Source organism: Setaria viridis, chromosome 9 (assembly GCF_005286985.2).
Source record: "Setaria viridis chromosome 9, Setaria_viridis_v4.0, whole genome shotgun sequence".
NCBI lineage: Eukaryota > Viridiplantae > Streptophyta > Magnoliopsida > Poales > Poaceae > Setaria > Setaria viridis.
In genome coordinates, this window is record NC_048271.2 from 54,416,042 (window position 1) to 54,432,162 (window position 16,121).

Here is a 16,121-nt window from a genome sequence, read left to right on the forward strand (position 1 = left end):
AGGAAGTTCGTACTTGTTACCCAAAATTCATTTCAAACTCTGTTGTTTCAAAAATGTCTCATATCTTACTTGCAGAATTCCTTTTCCTCTTCGATTTGATATCATGAGAATGTGAATATGGAAAAACTAGTTGAATTGAGAGAATCAAATCAAACAGTTGACCTGAAGCGATTCTCAATAAAATGAGCCTCCGCCAAACAGAAACAGCCCTCCACTGTCGGCAGCAAAGAATCTACCTTATCCCATCGACCCGCTCCTCCGCTTAGGTCTCCGACGGCGGCGAGGCGATGGCGGCGCCTGTGACGGTGTACGGGCCGGTGATCTCACCGGCGGTGGCGCGCGTGGCGGCCTGCCTCCTGGAGAAGGACGTGCCGTTCCAGATCGAGCCGGTGGACATGTCCAAGGGCGAGCACAAGTCGCCTTCCTTCCTCAAGCTCCAGCCCTTCGGCCAGGTCCCCGCCTTCAAGGACCACCTCACCACCGTCTTTGGTACCTCCATCTCCCATTTCTTCTTCTACTAGTCCTGTTGCATCCCCACTACTATCCTCGCGTTTCTGTAATGGTTCAGGGCATAAGCATTGCAGGAGCGTACCCAAACTTCACAGTTTCACTATTGAGAAAATAATTTCGTCAATAAGTATGCGAATTTTACAGCTCCGTAATCCTGCATGCTTCCCAGTTAGTTGCTGAAGCAGAACTGTAATATTTTGCAAAATTAGAATATATTCTATCAGTCACTTGCGTGTATGTATGCTTAACTGTAACTGATAAAATCAACCAAGATATTAGATGGCCACAGTCTTTATGCATTGTATCTTTGGCAGAGTCAAGGGCTATTTGCCGTTACATATGCGACCAGTATGCAGACCGTGGCAACAAGGCCCTCCTTGGCAAGAAAGAAGATGGTGCAGTTGGCCGTGCTGCCATTGAACAATGGATAGAGGCTGAAGGCCAGAGCTTTAACCCACCGAGCTTGGCTATTATCTTCCAGCTTGCATTTGCACCAATGATGGGCAGGGCCACTGACATGGCCGTGGTTGAGCAGAATGAAGTGAAGCTCGCTAAGGTGCTTGATGTGTATGACCAACGGCTGGGGGAGAGCCAGTACTTCGCTGGTGATGAATTCTCCCTGGCCGACCTTGTTCACTTGCCCAATGCAGATTTCCTTGTGAACAGGACCAGCAAGGCTGGGTTAATCACTGAGAGAAAGAACCTGGCTAGGTGGTGGGATGATGTCTCGGCGCGTCCTACATGGAAGAAGGTTATTGAGATGCAGAGCGCACCGGGGCCCTCTTAGAGTCTCTGTTGTTTTTCTTTGAGCACCTTTTGATGGCAATTAGTTGCATTCTTCATGTTGTCATCAACTTGGTCGTGTTTGTACCATTTCATGTTGTTCTGCTATCCATCTTTATGGTATGGTTGACTATATGTATGGCTGAATCTTTTTTTTTCCCCTGGTCCTCGACTTTATCCATGTTTGTACAATTATGCATATGGTCTAGCCATCCAGATAATGAATGGGTATGAATAATCTGATTCCATTGCAAATGCACTAACTCAAGAGCTTGATTCAGAATGCTGATGAATGTATCCTCCCTCATATATCCAACATGCAACTGCTGAATCAACATATTCTATATCTATGAATACCAAAAATATGGTGCACTATTCTGTAACTTCAAGTGGGTTGTTCTAGCTACCTGCTCACATGTAGTTTCAGACCTTCAGCTGATGTTGCAAATGTGTGCCACATATGCAAGGTGATGCAAGAGCAGAAATGTTTTGGCTTGTTGTCTAATCCAAGAATTCTAATTGATAATGTTTCAAATAAGTTAGCAACATCTAGTTTTCTGGCTTGCAGCAACTGTATGAGCAATTGAAGGATTATATAGTTATGGACCCAAGAAAAATTGAAGGCATGGTTATTGGACAATGGTTCTTGAGAAATACAACAACGTAGCCTTTCAGTCCCAAGCAAGTTGGGGTAGGCTAGAGTTGAAACCCAACAAGAGCCACAAATCAGGGTTCGGGCACATAAATAGCTGTTTTACAATCACTTTTATCCAGGGCTAAATCTTTGAGTATATTCCATCCCTTTAAATCTCCTTTTATTGCCTCTTCCCATGTCAATTTTGGTCTTCCTCTACCTCTCTTCACATTACTGTTACGCCTTAGGGTTCCACTACGCACCGGTGCCTCCGGAGGCCTTCGTTGGACATGTCCAAACCATCTCAGCCGGTGTTGGATAAGCTTTTCTTCAATTGGTGCTACCCCTAACCTATCATGTATATCCTCATTCTGGACTCGATCCCTTCTCGTATGACCACAAATCCAACGCAACATATACATTTCCGCAACACTTATCTGTTGGACATGTCATCTTTTTGTAGACCAACATTCTGCACCGTACAATTGCAGGTCTAATCGCCGTCCTATAAAACTTGCCTTTTAGCTTCAATAGTACCCACTTGTCATATAAAATTCTTGATGCTTGGCGCTATTTCATCCACCCCGCTTTGATTCTATGACTAACATCACATGTCGTCTTTTTGTGGACCAACATTCTGCACCATACAATTGCAGGTCTAATCGCCGTCCTATAAAACTTGCCTTTTAGCTTCAATAGTACCCACTTGTCATATAAAATTCCTGATGCTTGGCGCTATTTCATCCACCCCGCTTTGATTCTATGGCTAACATCATCATCAATATCCCCATCTTGTTGTAGCATTGATCCTAAATATCGAAATGTATCCTTCGTGGGCACTACTTGGCTTTCCAAACTGGCATCTCCCTCCTCATGTGTAGTAGTGCCAAAGTCACATCTCATATATTCAGTTTTAGTTCTGTTGAGTCTAAAACTTTTTGACTCTAGGGTCTCCCGCCACAACTCCAGTTTCCTATTTACTCCTGCTCGACTTTGATCAACTAGCACTACATCATCTGCGAAGAGCATACACCAAGGGATATCCCCTTGAGTGTCCCTTGTTACCTCATCCATCACCAAGGCAAATAGATAAGGGCTCAAAGCAGACCCTTGATGCAGTCCTACTCTAATTGGAAAGTTATCTGTGTCGCCATCACTTGTTCAGACTCTAGTTACAACATTGTTGTACATGTCCTTAATAAATCCAACGTACTTCGTTGGGACTTTATGTTTGTCCAAAGCCCACCACATAACATTCCTTAGTATTTTGTCATACGCCTTCTCCAAATCAATGAAAACCATGTGTAGTCTTCTTCTCCCTATACCGCTCCATAACTTGTCTTATTAAGAAAATAGCTTCCATGGTTGACCTTCCAGGCATGAAACCAAATTGGTTCATAGAGACCCGTGTTATCCTTCTCAAACTATGCTCGATAACTCTCTCCCATAGCTCATCAACTTAATTCCTCGATAATTAGTACAACTTTAAATATCTCCCTTATTCTTGTATATTGGTACCAATATACTTCTCCTCCACTCTTCCGGCATCTTATTCGACCGAAAAATATGGTTGAACAACTTGGTTAGCCATACTATGGCTATATCCCTGAGGCATCTCCACACCTTAATTGGGATACCATTCGGGTCCATCGCCTTACCACTTTTCAACGCCTCTCCGACCTCAGATTCTTGGATCTTTCACACAAAGTGCCTGTTGGTGTCATCAAAAGAGTCATCCAACTGCAAGGTTGTGTTCTCATTCTCACCATTGAACAATTTGTCAAAATACTCTTGTCATTTATGTTTCATCTCATCCTCCTTTACTAAGATGTTCTCCACTTCATCCTTAATGCACTTAACTTGGTTGAAGTCCCTCGTCTTTCTCTCTTGAACCTTAGCCATCCTATAGATATCCTTCTATCCTTTCTTCATACCTAATCGTTGGTAAAGATCCTCATATGCCCTACCCTTCGCCACACTTACAGCTCGCTTTGCGATCTTCTTTGCCTCCTTGTACTTCTCTATGTTGTCCACACTCCTGTCATGGAACAAGCGCCTATAGCATTCTTTCTTCTCCTTAATAGTACTTTGGACTTTCTCATTCCACCACCAAGTATCTTTATCTACGCCTCTACCCCCCTTGGTCACTCCAAGCACCTCCGAGGCCACCTTCCGAATGCAGCTTGCCATCTTCTCCCACATGTTGTTTGCGTCCTCTCCTTCCTTCCAAGGGTCCTCTTTGATTACCCTTTCCTTGAAGACCTTTGACATCTCCTCTTTCAGTTTCCACCACAATGTTCTTGCAATCTTGGCTTGTTTATCCCAGCGTGCGCGCATCTGAAAACGAAAGTCCGCCATCACAAGCTTATGTTGAGAAACAACACGTTCCCCTTGTATCACCTTGCAATCTAAGCATGCCCGTTTATCCTCTCTTCTTGTGAGGATAAAGTCAATCTGGCTATAGTGTTGGCCACTACTAAAAGTCACTAAATGGGACCGTCTCTTCCTAAAGAAAGTGTTCGCTATCATCAAGTCAAAAGCTACTGCAAAGTCCAAGACTTCCTCTCCCTCTTGATTCCTACTACCATACCCAAGATCTCCATGAACTGCCTCAAAGCCTGCACTTGTTGTACCTACATACCCATTAAGATCTCCTCCTATGAAAAGCTTCTCGCTAGAAGGTACAGTTCTAACCAGGCTATCTAAATCTTCCCAAAAAAAGCCTCTTAGGCCTTGTTTAGTTGCCCAAAGTTTGGAGGTGCAAAATTACTGTTGTAGCACTGTAGCACACTGTAGTGTTTCGTTTGTATTTGTGAATTATTATCCAAATATTGACTAATTAGGCTCAAAAGATTCGTCTCGCAAAGTACAACAAAACTGTGCAATTAGTTTTTGATTTCGTCTACATTTAGTACTCCATGCATGTACTGCAAGTTTGATGTGATGGGGAATCTTCTTTTTGCATAGTGTCAAAGTTGGGAGTTTTGGGGGAACTAAACATAGCCTTAGCACTCTCATCGTAGCCTACTTGGGGGCATACGCACTAACTACGTTTAGGACCATATCACCAACGACAAGCCTAACTAGGATAATCCTATCCCCTTGCCTTCTCACGTCCACCACTCCATCCTTGAGACTCTTGTCAATCAAAACTCCCACTCCATTTCTATTTGCAGCTGTCCCTGTGTACCAAAGCTTGAAATCGGTATTGTCCACCTCCTTCGCCTTTTGGCCCTTCCATTTAGTCTCTTGAACGCATAAGATATTTACACGCCTCTTAGTCGCTACGTCAACTAACTCTCTTAACTTACCTATAAGAGACCCTACATTCCAACTACCTACACGAATCCTAGTTGGTTTGACTAGCTTTCTTGCCCTTCGCACCAAAGACCCTTGCTCATTTTTCACTACACCCGGGCGCCGATGTAGCGTGCCACTAAGGAAATGACGACCCGATCCTTGCTCACTTACCATGCCCAGATCGCGACACGGCTCATCACCAAGGGGGAGACGACCCAGCCCTTGCCCATTTAACACCGTACCCGGGTTCCGATATGGCGCGTCGCTAAGAAGGTTACGCCCCCAACGGATTTCTCTTGGGTTTCATCTCCATCAGAATGGCTAGGTTTAACGTTGGCTAGCCAAGCCTATCACAACCCTCCTCCTTTACTAGGGCTTGGGACTTGCTATGTTGAGACAACATAGGCAGAGTTAATGGTTCTTGAGAAATGCATTAAAATTTTTCAAAGAATTTACTTATACTGTAAGCTGTTGCTACAGGATGAAGCTGAAGACAGAAAGTGACTACTCATGCTGCTCGGAATGAACTGCAAATTCTATCAACCTTTTGCTTTGGTTCAATGGATTTTCCCACTTCATTTACAATCACACGTAATACCGCTATCTGTAATGTCAATTATCTCATGTTAAAGAAGCAAACAGCTCAGGTGGTCATTCATATTTTTTACATGCATTAGTTCTGACAAATCAACTGTGTTTTTTGTAACTACTGAAATACCTGGTTTAAAGTGTAAGCACGTGCTGGCATGTTCTTTATTCTATTTTAAAACCTAAGCACATCTAGACATGTCCTTTGTTCTTAACTTGCATCCATTTAACATTTGGATTCTATCTGACTCCATACCAGGGACACTGCTTTTGCCCAAAACCTTATTCTTGTACCCTGACAGAAGTTACAAGGTCCTCTTTACTGATGTTACTTGACGCCATTATTCTTATTTATCTGAAGCTAATTCTCATAAGTCATAACACATGATCATAAACCTTCTATGCATTGTGCAGTCTCCCTAACTTCCATTCTATATATTGGATGTTTCACTGCAGTGCAGAAAGTCTGAACTGAAAATAAATAAGGCCACTTTGTATGCATGGTTTGCTGGTAGAGACAATATGATTGTTGCAAGCAAGAATCCATACCTTCCCCTTTGTCTTTACACTTTCCCTTTTCCATTTATGTGGTGTAAGGTAGCAAGGCAAGCATTTCTTCTTTTTTGTTTCTTTAAATACCTGGTAGTGAGACTGATTGTCATCATCCCTCATTGTCATTTCACAGCTCGAGCAAGAGATCAAGCAAATCAAAAGGAAGCATGGCAGCGGGCTTGCAAGTATTTGGCCAGCCGGCATCTACTGATGTTGCCAGAGTTCTGACATGCCTCTTTGAGAAGAAATTGGAATTTGAGCTTGTCCGCATTGATACATTTAAGACACATCACAAGCTTCCTGAGTTCATTAGGCTGCGGGTGAGGCACTTACAACAGTCTTTTTCTTGTTTAGTTTCAATTCTCAAATAAGTTCGAAGTCACATTTATTCCATTTATCATTTGCAGGATCCAAATGGGCAAGTGACCTTGAAGCATGGTGACAACACTCTCGTTCGTAAGTGTACATGAATACACACCAGCTTATACGATAACATAGAATTCTTGGTTCCATTTTCTGTAGAGTATTGAAAGGCGAACCTTTTTTGTGCAGATTCAAGGGATATATGCCGGTATGTCTGTAACCAGTTTCCAAATGATGGAAACAGGAGCCTTTATGGATCTGGGGCTCTAGAACGGGCATCAATAGAACAGTGGCTTCAGGCAGAAGCTCAAAACTTCGGCCCTCCCAGCTCTGCACTTGTCTTTCAGCTGGCATTCGTTCCTCATCTCAGCCATCTGGGCGTTCGTCAGGACTATGCTGTTATTGCTGAAAATGAGGATAAACTGAAGCAGGTCCTCGATGTTTATGATGAAATACTCTCAAAGAATGAATACCTGGCTGGCGATGAATTCACCTTGGCTGACCTTTCTCACCTTCCAAACTCACATTATATCGTGAATACTGAGAGAGGAAGGAAGCTCTTCACTAACAAGAAGAACGTGGCAAAGTGGTACGAAAAAATTTCAAAGCGCGAGGCATGGGCGCAGGTCGCCAAGATGCAGAAGGAGCATCCCGGTGCATTCGAGTAATGGCTTAATTTTGTGAGCAAGGATCGACGCATTTATCTTCAATGGCTTCATTGTTTGTGTCAGTCTGCCTTCTACGGTGCAGTATTCTTTAGTAATCCCATTGTTTCACCCATCAGTGTTGTCGTGTCAACCAAAATAATATGGAGCCGTACAGTGATGTATGATCATTTTGTTCTGAAACGCATTTACCTCCATGTGTCCACTGATCCCTGATTAATAAAATTGTCCGTTTGTCCTACATTTTGTGAATTATTGCCTGTTTCACCCTTGCTCCAAATTATCATCACATAGGACCTCCATCTTTTACCATGTGACGTGTGCTTAATTTTTACTGATGGTGTCGAGAAATATAGTAGAAAGTCCGTTCTAACTTGTCAGTTGGGATTCCTTTTGTTTTGATAAATCAAATGCCTAGTCTGATGCCCCTTTGATTTGATTGGATGCTGCAATGCGACATCAAGTTTGAGGGCTTTAGATGATTCGAAAGTGCAAGAAGGATTTTGAACTCGAAGGTACTTGCAAGATAACAAAGTACAAGAAGCACAGTGTCTGCTTGACTAAAGGCCATCAGTTAACTTTTGCAGATGTTTGTGGAACATCGAACCGTCCAAAGCAACCAAACTCACAGCCGAGCTGATTCCTTGAGGAACATGCTGACAACCAAGCCGAGTTCTTGAAAACGAGCCACAGTTGTTTATTTTGCGTCTGAGATTTTTTTTTCCCATGGGGAATTTCCGTTAGCGAATCTAAGTTTGTGAGAAAACCTTAGCGAATCTGAAAATCCATTGAGCATTTGTACAGTGAACGAGTTACAAGAGCGAATCTGAAAATTCATTTGTGCATTTGTACCAAAGAACGAAATAGACTAGCATCCTCGAAATTTACTGGAATTGGCCATTCTCGCACTCTAGCACGTCGCACGCAGTGACCGATCGGCCAGTATGTCATTGCCATCACAGCACCACAGGAAGAAGCTCTAGTTCTTGGGACATATCGTAGCTGCAACTTGATCAGATCTATCTTTATCTTTGTGCTGCCGATTACTTTACCTGTTAACACGCAAAGGAACGCATCCAGCTGAAAATACGTTTCTAGGTGAAATCAGATCGAATTCGCAGTCCCTTATCTTAATAAAAGGATTTATTCAGAACCTAGCTTTGATCAAATAAAGCCCTAGCTAGATACCCAGTTATTCTTGTACCCCCGACATAAGCCACCAGCCTCATCTTTGGCGCCAATTCCGTACAAAATCCACCCACAAAACCCTTCTTTGCAGTATTCAATTCGGTACTCTCTCACAGATCTTTCGTATTGCTCACCCCATTGTTAAAGGATCACATCATGAACACATGGGGCTCGATCGTTTCTGCACAATCTTTTTGCTTCTCCTGGAGACAGCATGCATGGTTGCTCCAAGCAAGAATCCAGACGCTCTTTAGCTTTGAGGCCTTTCTCTTTCCCTGCCGTCCTGTAATCCTCCGCGGCAAGGCAAGCACATTATCCGTCTGCATAAATACCTGCCTATCAATCGTCGTCTTCACCCATCAGCGCATCATTCACCTGCAGATCATCGAAGCACTGCTCGCTTGCTCGCCGAGGAAGCAAGGAACTAACAGGAACAATCTTTTGAGCAATGGCGGCAGGGCTGCAGGTGTTCGGACAGCCGGCGTCCACCGACGTGGCGAGGGTCCTGACCTGCCTCTTCGAGAAGAACCTCGAGTTCGAGCTCGTCCGCATCGACACCTTCAAGAAGTCGCACAAGCTCCCCGAGTTCATCAAGCTACGGGTATGCCATTTCGATCCATCCATTCTGTTTCTTTTGGTTTTCATTCAGGAGTCAGCAAGATCAGATTTTAAGCTGTTCTCTTCCCTCCAGGATCCAACTGGCCAGGTGACTTTCAAACATGGTGACAAAACTGTTGTCGGTAAGAACATAAATCTAAGCAAGATCAAGATTGTAATGAAATGAAATGAATGGCATTGTAACCAAACTGTTATCCTTCAATCAATTCTCTGATGGCAGATTCGAGGGCCATCTGCCGCTACCTGTGCACCCATTTCCCGGAGGACGGCAACAAGATGCTGTACGGCACGGGCTCTCTGGAGCGGGCGTCGATAGAGCAGTGGCTGCAGGCGGAGGCCCATAGCTTCGACGCCCCGAGCTCGGAGCTCGTCTTCCACCTCGCGTTCGCGCCGCACCTCAAGGACGTGAACCCCGACGAGGCCCGCATCGCGGAGAACGAGAAGAAGCTCCAGAACATGCTGGGCGTTTACGACGAGATCCTTTCCAAGCACAACTTCCTGGCCGGCGACGAGTTCACCCTGGCCGACCTGTCCCACCTCCCCAACTCCCACTACATCGTCAACTCCTCCGACAGGGGCAAGAAACTCTTCACCGCCAAGAAGCACGTGGCCAAGTGGTACGACAAGATCTCCAACCGCGAGTCGTGGAGGCAGGTGGTGAAGATGCAGAAGGAGCACCCCGGCGCGTTCGAGTGATCGGTCGGTCGGCGGCGTGGTTGATCTGCGGCGCCGGTTCCTCGCCGGCGGCGCGCGGCTTCGATCGTCAGGCTTCATTACCGTGATGTGGTTGTCAAGTTCGTGGTATCGTACGTCCTGTGGGCTAAAATAACGTGAAGCCTGACTACGGTGTCTCTTGTCTTCTTTTCGCTACGTACGGAATGCCCTTTCTGGGTATTGTATTGATCAGTTCCTTTTGGTTGATTCAATAAAAATGTACCCGAGCCTTTTTGCTCGTTTGCAGTGCATTTGCCTTGTCAAGATGAAATTGGAAAGAGCACGTTGTTTCTCATGGTTTGTAATGTTCTTCACTTCTTCAGTGCTCTGATATAGTAACGTGCAAAGAAAAAAAAGAAGTATTGTAAGGTAGTGGCACTGTGACCGGCATTTCTGTAAAGAAATTTTTGGTGACAATGATGAAAATACTTGAGAAAACATCAACTGAAACTTGAGGTGTCTACGGTCTACCTTCCTATTCCCACGAACACTATATGGACGTCAGGTCAAACAAGTTCTGGATTCAGCTATCCTGCTGTCTGCATTTTGGGTGGCAAGCTGAATTGAAGGGAATATATATGTCTATATGTCTACCGTATATAGGAGAAAATTGCATGATCTTGGTGCTAAGAATATGAGAACTGAGTGATGTAAATTTTCAGTTATAAAAAATAAGCTTATGCATCTTTTGCTGATTCTGTTATCCATTATCAATGGATTTTTTGAAAAAATACATATTACTATAAGGTCATGTGGTTCATTTGTAAAATGTAACCGTTGTGCAGGTATCTTTGCTTTTTGTCTTTAAAATAGATAAGTGTTGTCGACTCTATTATTTCATTGGCATGTGAAACATAAAAGGAAATAATTGACAGCAAGAAGGTACTTGGCTCCCTCTCCTACTAAAAACAGAAAAAAATGCAAAGAAAATTAAGGAAATATTTTATTAAAATTTAATGATACCACTTTGATATCAGGGATGACACCAAGAAAGATGCTATGTACGGGGCGGCTAATTTTTTTTGCTCTTGTACTATTATATCTATCAAAAACAAAAAAAAAAACCAAAGCAAATCCTCGAAATCCTTTGTTTAAGATATAATGATACCACTTGCTGTCAAAAACACTAAGCCCCGTTTGGCTAATAATCATAATTTAGACACAAATTAATTAAGCTAGTAGTTACATATGGAATATATTTGTATAATATTGTCGGTCATATCGGAGAGATACTTATGTGCTGCAATTCTGCTATAGGGAAGCGAGTCGAAGAGCGTGCTATAAGTTGCACATTAGAAATATAGCACGAGGATTTATAGAATCAATTTACATTTCCCACCCCATGAATTTCAGATAGGCTTATATCTAAACTTTAAAAAGTTGTGGAATGTCACATTCCAAGATAAATAGCCTACTCCATTAAGTAGATTCTAATTCCTCGAAACGAAGGGATCCAAACGGGATCAAAATGTTCTATGTACAAGGCTTCTGGCTAATTTCCTTTTTGCTTTCAATTTCAATCCTCCATAGCTGTGAGATCTGTTTGCATCTTATGTCATGTCACGTTGTTTTTCTCGATGGGACATAGTGACATTTTCATTTGGTCTCTAGTACTTAGCATACCTGAGCATGTTAGAACTACCCAATATGGCAACATTACTGAAAGTGAAGCTTTTGCAGTTTGCGCTTGACGCTCCTGGTTTGCGAACTTGTGAACAAATCAAGCACCAAACCAGCTAGCTAGCAACTCATATCTGCACTTTTCTCTTTTCTTTCCTACCTTAAATAGTTAGATATCTTCAGATCTTGATCATTTCCAGCGCCTCTTTTCCTTTGATGAGAGCAATTCCTACACTTTTTCAGAGTAGCATAATTTGTGTTGCTCTTTGATGAACACCCTAACAAGGTATCCAGTGGCTGCCATCATATGCCACACAAGACAATCTTGCAGCAGAGATAAGCCTTCTCTTTCCCTTTAATTAGCATCAAACACTTTGCTCTTTACCTCTTTTCCCTTTCCCTTTGATTCGTTTTCTATCTTTAGATTTACCTCCTGCGAAGCAAGGCATTTGGTGCTACCTCCTTTGGCAACTATATAAGCACGCCCAAGCAATCCAATCGCCGCACACGCACACGCACACACATCTGCCTTCTTCCAGCTCCAGTTCACCTCCGAGCTCAGCAGCAGCCCACCGAGAGTGAGATGGCGAGCGTGAAGGTTTTCGGGTCACCGACCTCGGCGGAGGTGGCCCGCGTGCTCATGTGCCTGTTCGAGAAGGACGTGGAATTCCAGCTGATCCGCGTGGACGCCTACCGCGGGCCCAAGCGCATGCCCCAGTACCTGAAGCTCCAGCCCCATGGCGAGGCGCTCACCTTCGAGGACGAGAACACCACCCTCTCCGGTAAGCCAGAGCATCGGTTATTTGCATTGGTTTCCGTGGAGCCAACACGATGTGAATCCTGGATTATGATGTTGTTGCAAATGATGCAGAGTCCCGTGGGATCCTGCGCCACATCTCGCACAAGTACGCGAAGCAGGGGAACCCGGACCTGATCGGCACGGGTGCGCTGGAGCGCGCGTCCATCGAGCAGTGGCTGCAGACGGAGGCGCAGAGCTTCGACGCGCCCAGCGCCGAGATGGTCTACAGCCTCGCCCTCCTGCCGCCCAACCTGCCCAAGCAGCAGAACGACAACGGCAGCGGCTTCAACAACAGCGGCAGGGAGAGGGACGTGGGGAACGCGTCCGCCGGCAGCAAGCAGCGCTCCCCGGCCGGGTGGCCGGCGGCGAACCAGAACCAGAACCAGCAGCAGGCGAAGCATCAGAAGGAGGAGGAGATGGTGAGGCTGTTCGAGCAGCGGAAGAAGGACCTGGAGAAGCTGCTGGACATCTACGAGCAGCGGCTGGAGGAGGCCAGGTACCTCGCCGGCGACAACTTCACCATCGCCGACCTGTCGCACCTGCCCAACGCCGACCGCCTCGCCTCCGACCCGCGCTCCCGCCGCCTCTTCGAGACCCGCAAGAACGTCAGCAGGTGGTGGAACGACGTCTCCAGCCGCGACACCTGGCAGTACGTCAAGAGCCTTCAACGCCCGCCGCCCACCGACGCCAACGCCAATTCCAAGAACGGCCAGCACCAGCAGCAGCAGGGGCAGCACACGCAGTCCACCGACGAGCACAACAGGAAGAACTACCAGCAGCAGCAGCAGCAGGTCCAGCACGAGCGCTACTAGCCGTGCCGTCGTCCGGCAACAACAACAACTACCTGCCGCGAATGCGACGTCCATTGATATGTTTTCTGCCGTTAATCGTGTCATCGTTTTCGTATGTGCCGTCGTCATGGCGTCTTTATTCGAGTTCGTTGCAGTCTGCTGTTTTGAACTTTGGTGGGTGCAGGGTCCTACGAGTCCATCCATTCCGCTTTTCTGCTGAATTGCCTCAGCATTGTGTTTTGTTCTTCATGTAATAAAATGTAGCCCACACCCCTTTTGAATGAAATTGAAGTTTCAGTGTCGCGTGAAATTTTTGTGTACTACTAGTCATGTGGAAGAATTATTTTCAGTTTCCCAATTTTTGCTTTTTTTAGATCAATTTTTGATATTCGAATCTCAACTTGATCTAAAACTCAAGAGTTTTCATCAGAAAAATCTTAAAAATTAAGAGTGGACAAGAACAGGAACAGCACACGGTCACTGATACAAGATACAATAGTTACACATTTTCCAGAATTAGAGAATCAACAAAAGGAGAGATGAGGGCGAGTTACAGGGATACAGACATTTCCCGAGGCAAAGCTCATTCACAAGAACAAATCCATGGCCAATGTCTCACGCAAACAAAATAGGACATGCCAAACGTTGTATACCTTATTCGTGCAAGGGATGATCACCCGATACGATCATCTCGGGCTCACCATTTCTTGATCTAGTTCGATCAGCTAGCTCGCAGGAGCTGGCCGTCCTTGGGCTTGGTGAGCATCTGCCTGGCGCGCACACGCATCTGCAGCCGCACCATCGCCTGCATGCAGTTGATCGCCACCTCCGCCTGCCGCCGCACGTACGCGCCCCGCGCCACCGCCTGCAGCCGCACCAGGCTCTTCAGCGCCTTGAACGCCCGCCGCGCCTGCAAAACCCCAAAGGGCACCTCCATTCGATCAGGATGCAATGCAATTCTGCAACAAGTCGAAGCGAACGAGGGGCTATGCAATGCAAGTGGGGGCACGCAGCTACGCACCAGGTGTCCTCTGAAGTAGGCCTGGATGGTGACCGCGGCCACGTCCTCCCGGGAGAAGCCCTCCCGGCAGAGCAGCGCGTACTCGTCGTTGGAGCACGTCTCCTCCTCCGTCGTCGTCGCCGCCGCCGCCTCAGCCTCCACCTCCGGGAGGCGCGCGTCGTAGACTTTGACCGCGCTGTTGCTGCCAGCAGCGCGGCCGCCGGCGCCCCGAAGGCGCGGCGTGGTTTGCGCCACCGCCTGGCGAGCGGAGCGGAACCAGCTGCGCCGCCTGCCCAGCTTCGCGCTACCCTGCGCGGGGACGCGGACGCAGCACGTGCCCTGCTGACGGCGCCCGATAGGCGTGGTCGGGGTTCGCGGGGTCCTCGCGGCGGCGGGCACTCCCGCCGAAGCAGCGGCTGACTCTGCCGCCGCGGCGTGCGGCGCGGGGAAGCAGCAGACCTGCCCGCGGCGCGGGGTGCGGGAGGAGCGAGCGCCGCAGAGGCGCCTGGCGGTGGGCGTGCACGGCGTCCTCGGGGTGCGTGGCGTGCGCGCGCCGCCGCCGCGGACGTCCCCACCGCTGCCGCAGCAGCTGGTGAGCGGCAGCCGCACGCTGAGGTCGGCGTCGGGAGAGCCGCCGGACGGCTTGTGGTGAGGACCGATGCAGCATATGCACGCGGCGCTGCTGTGGCGTCGGCGGGTGTCGGCGTCGGAGGTCTTGCCGCGGAGCGGCGACGCGAGGCAGCACAGGCCCCTTCTTCTCGCCATGGCAGGTGCCGACGTGTCGAGTGTCGTGGTGGTGCAGCTGTACGCGTCGACGGCTATGGCTTGTGGCGATGGTGGCCGCCCGGCCGGCGAGGTGGTTGGTATAAATGGGAGTGGGAGTGGAGGGAAACCCAAACGATGTGCGCGCCTGTAAGTGTGGTGTGATGTCGGTAGGCTGGTTTCTATGAATTTTGTGAGGGGTGAGCGCGTGTGATTGGGTGACAACTTTGAATTTCAGGTGTAGTTTATGCGTGTTTTGCTGAAACGGATGAGAACGTGGCCGGATGGAAGGGATGATCCATGGATAACGCGTACAGGACATACTAGGGAGACGGACCGCGCGGTCGCGCGGAATGCAAGTCAGGTGCACGGAAGAAAGGCATAACAGGAATAGGGCCGGGCGCACTTCTACCACCATGCAGGGGCAAAATTTGTACGGCTGGGAGGCATATGACAGCATGTCAGGCATATGGCAGCATGTCAGGAAACAAGTGGACAATATCTACACTGGTATCTTTGCATTTAAATGTGTTCTATTTCTTTGGATGATGATAACTTTTTCACCGAGCGTTTGTTTTTTTAATCCGTTTATTTTACCTATAAAATATTATAGGCAAAGCCTCAAATCACTGTTAACCTCTAGCTCTAACCCTTAATCTCTATTATTTACCCCTCAAGGTGTTCATCCTGATTCCGCCCCTATTTATATGTACTGCTAACTTATGTATATTGGTTCTAGCAACTTATATAGAGATTTTGTACCGATTAATATAGGGTGTGTTTGGTTCCAGGGACGAAGTGGGACGGGACAGGACGATCCCACTTCGTCCTACTGTTTGGTTCAGAGATACTAGGGATGAGTCCATCCCCACGAGAGGATATTCCCTCCAGATACGGGACACCCCGTCCCTCCAAAACGAGCGGACGGGGGCGTCCCACTTTTCTCCCGTCAGCCGTTTTTTCCCGTCAGGTGGAGCCATCCCCGGCATGGGCAGAGCTATCTTGGCGGGCGGAGGCAGCCGCAGGCGGAGCCATCCCGGTGGGCGGAGGCGGCCACGGGCGGAGCTATCTCGGCGGGTGGAGGCGGCGCGCCGGAGCCATCCCGGCGGGAGGAGGCGGCCGTGGGCGGAGCCATCCCGGCTGGCGGAGGTGGCCGCGAGCGGAGCCATCCCGGCTGGCGGAGGTGGTCGCGGGCGGAGCCATCCCGGCGGGCTGAGGCGGCGCGGCCGGGACC

General features: G+C 47.5%; 4 protein-coding genes across 4 annotated transcripts; 3 read left to right on the forward strand and 1 right to left on the reverse strand.

Annotated features, from left to right (window-relative positions):
- Window positions 1–195: 195 nt before the first annotated feature.
- Window positions 196–7,636, forward strand: LOC117838387 (glutathione S-transferase F11). Its single transcript, XM_034718393.2, has 3 exons — window positions 196–489; window positions 825–1,261; window positions 7,078–7,636. The coding sequence occupies exons 1-3, from the start codon at window positions 288–290 to the stop codon at window positions 7,396–7,398; spliced, it is 960 nt and encodes a 319-aa protein (XP_034574284.2). The 5' UTR covers window positions 196–287; the 3' UTR covers window positions 7,399–7,636.
- Window positions 7,637–8,925: 1,289 nt separating this feature from the next.
- LOC117836218 (glutathione S-transferase F8, chloroplastic) lies at window positions 8,926–10,166 on the forward strand. Its single transcript, XM_034715600.2, has 3 exons — window positions 8,926–9,184; window positions 9,275–9,323; window positions 9,422–10,166. The coding sequence occupies exons 1-3, from the start codon at window positions 9,032–9,034 to the stop codon at window positions 9,895–9,897; spliced, it is 678 nt and encodes a 225-aa protein (XP_034571491.1). The 5' UTR covers window positions 8,926–9,031; the 3' UTR covers window positions 9,898–10,166.
- Window positions 10,167–12,023: 1,857 nt separating this feature from the next.
- On the forward strand, window positions 12,024–13,279 carry LOC117835147 (glutathione S-transferase F11). The gene is made up of 2 exons (XM_034714521.2): window positions 12,024–12,317; window positions 12,407–13,279. Exons 1-2 carry the CDS (start codon window positions 12,119–12,121, stop codon window positions 13,144–13,146), a joined length of 939 nt encoding a protein of 312 aa, XP_034570412.1. The 5' UTR covers window positions 12,024–12,118; the 3' UTR covers window positions 13,147–13,279.
- Window positions 13,280–13,582: 303 nt separating this feature from the next.
- LOC117835148 (uncharacterized) lies at window positions 13,583–15,011 on the reverse strand. The gene is made up of 2 exons (XM_034714522.2): window positions 14,147–15,011; window positions 13,583–14,035 (listed from the first exon to the last, which is right to left on the reverse strand). Exons 1-2 carry the CDS (start codon window positions 14,888–14,890, stop codon window positions 13,847–13,849), a joined length of 933 nt encoding a protein of 310 aa, XP_034570413.1. The 5' UTR covers window positions 14,891–15,011; the 3' UTR covers window positions 13,583–13,846.
- Window positions 15,012–16,121: the final 1,110 nt, after the last annotated feature.

What these genes read in the sequence shown, in the direction of transcription:
- LOC117838387 (XM_034718393.2), top strand. Translation starts at nt 288, where the DNA reads ATGGCGGCGCCTGTGACGGTGTACGGGCCGGTGATCTCACCGGCGGTG. An exon ending in CCACCTCACCACCGTCTTTG is followed by an intron (nt 490 to 824) that starts GTACCTCCATCT and finishes TATCTTTGGCAG; the next exon opens with AGTCAAGGGCTATTTGCCGT. An exon ending in CGCGTCCTACATGGAAGAAG is followed by an intron (nt 1,262 to 7,077) that starts GTTATTGAGATG and finishes CTTGTCTTTCAG; the next exon opens with CTGGCATTCGTTCCTCATCT.
- LOC117836218 (XM_034715600.2), top strand. Translation starts at nt 9,032, where the DNA reads ATGGCGGCAGGGCTGCAGGTGTTCGGACAGCCGGCGTCCACCGACGTG. An exon ending in CCGAGTTCATCAAGCTACGG is followed by an intron (nt 9,185 to 9,274) that starts GTATGCCATTTC and finishes TCTTCCCTCCAG; the next exon opens with GATCCAACTGGCCAGGTGAC. An exon ending in TGGTGACAAAACTGTTGTCG is followed by an intron (nt 9,324 to 9,421) that starts GTAAGAACATAA and finishes CTCTGATGGCAG; the next exon opens with ATTCGAGGGCCATCTGCCGC.
- LOC117835147 (XM_034714521.2), top strand. Translation starts at nt 12,119, where the DNA reads ATGGCGAGCGTGAAGGTTTTCGGGTCACCGACCTCGGCGGAGGTGGCC. An exon ending in CGAGAACACCACCCTCTCCG is followed by an intron (nt 12,318 to 12,406) that starts GTAAGCCAGAGC and finishes CAAATGATGCAG; the next exon opens with AGTCCCGTGGGATCCTGCGC.
- LOC117835148 (XM_034714522.2), bottom strand. Translation starts at nt 14,890, where the DNA reads ATGGCGAGAAGAAGGGGCCTGTGCTGCCTCGCGTCGCCGCTCCGCGGC. An exon ending in CCTACTTCAGAGGACACCTG is followed by an intron (nt 14,036 to 14,146) that starts GTGCGTAGCTGC and finishes GGGGTTTTGCAG; the next exon opens with GCGCGGCGGGCGTTCAAGGC.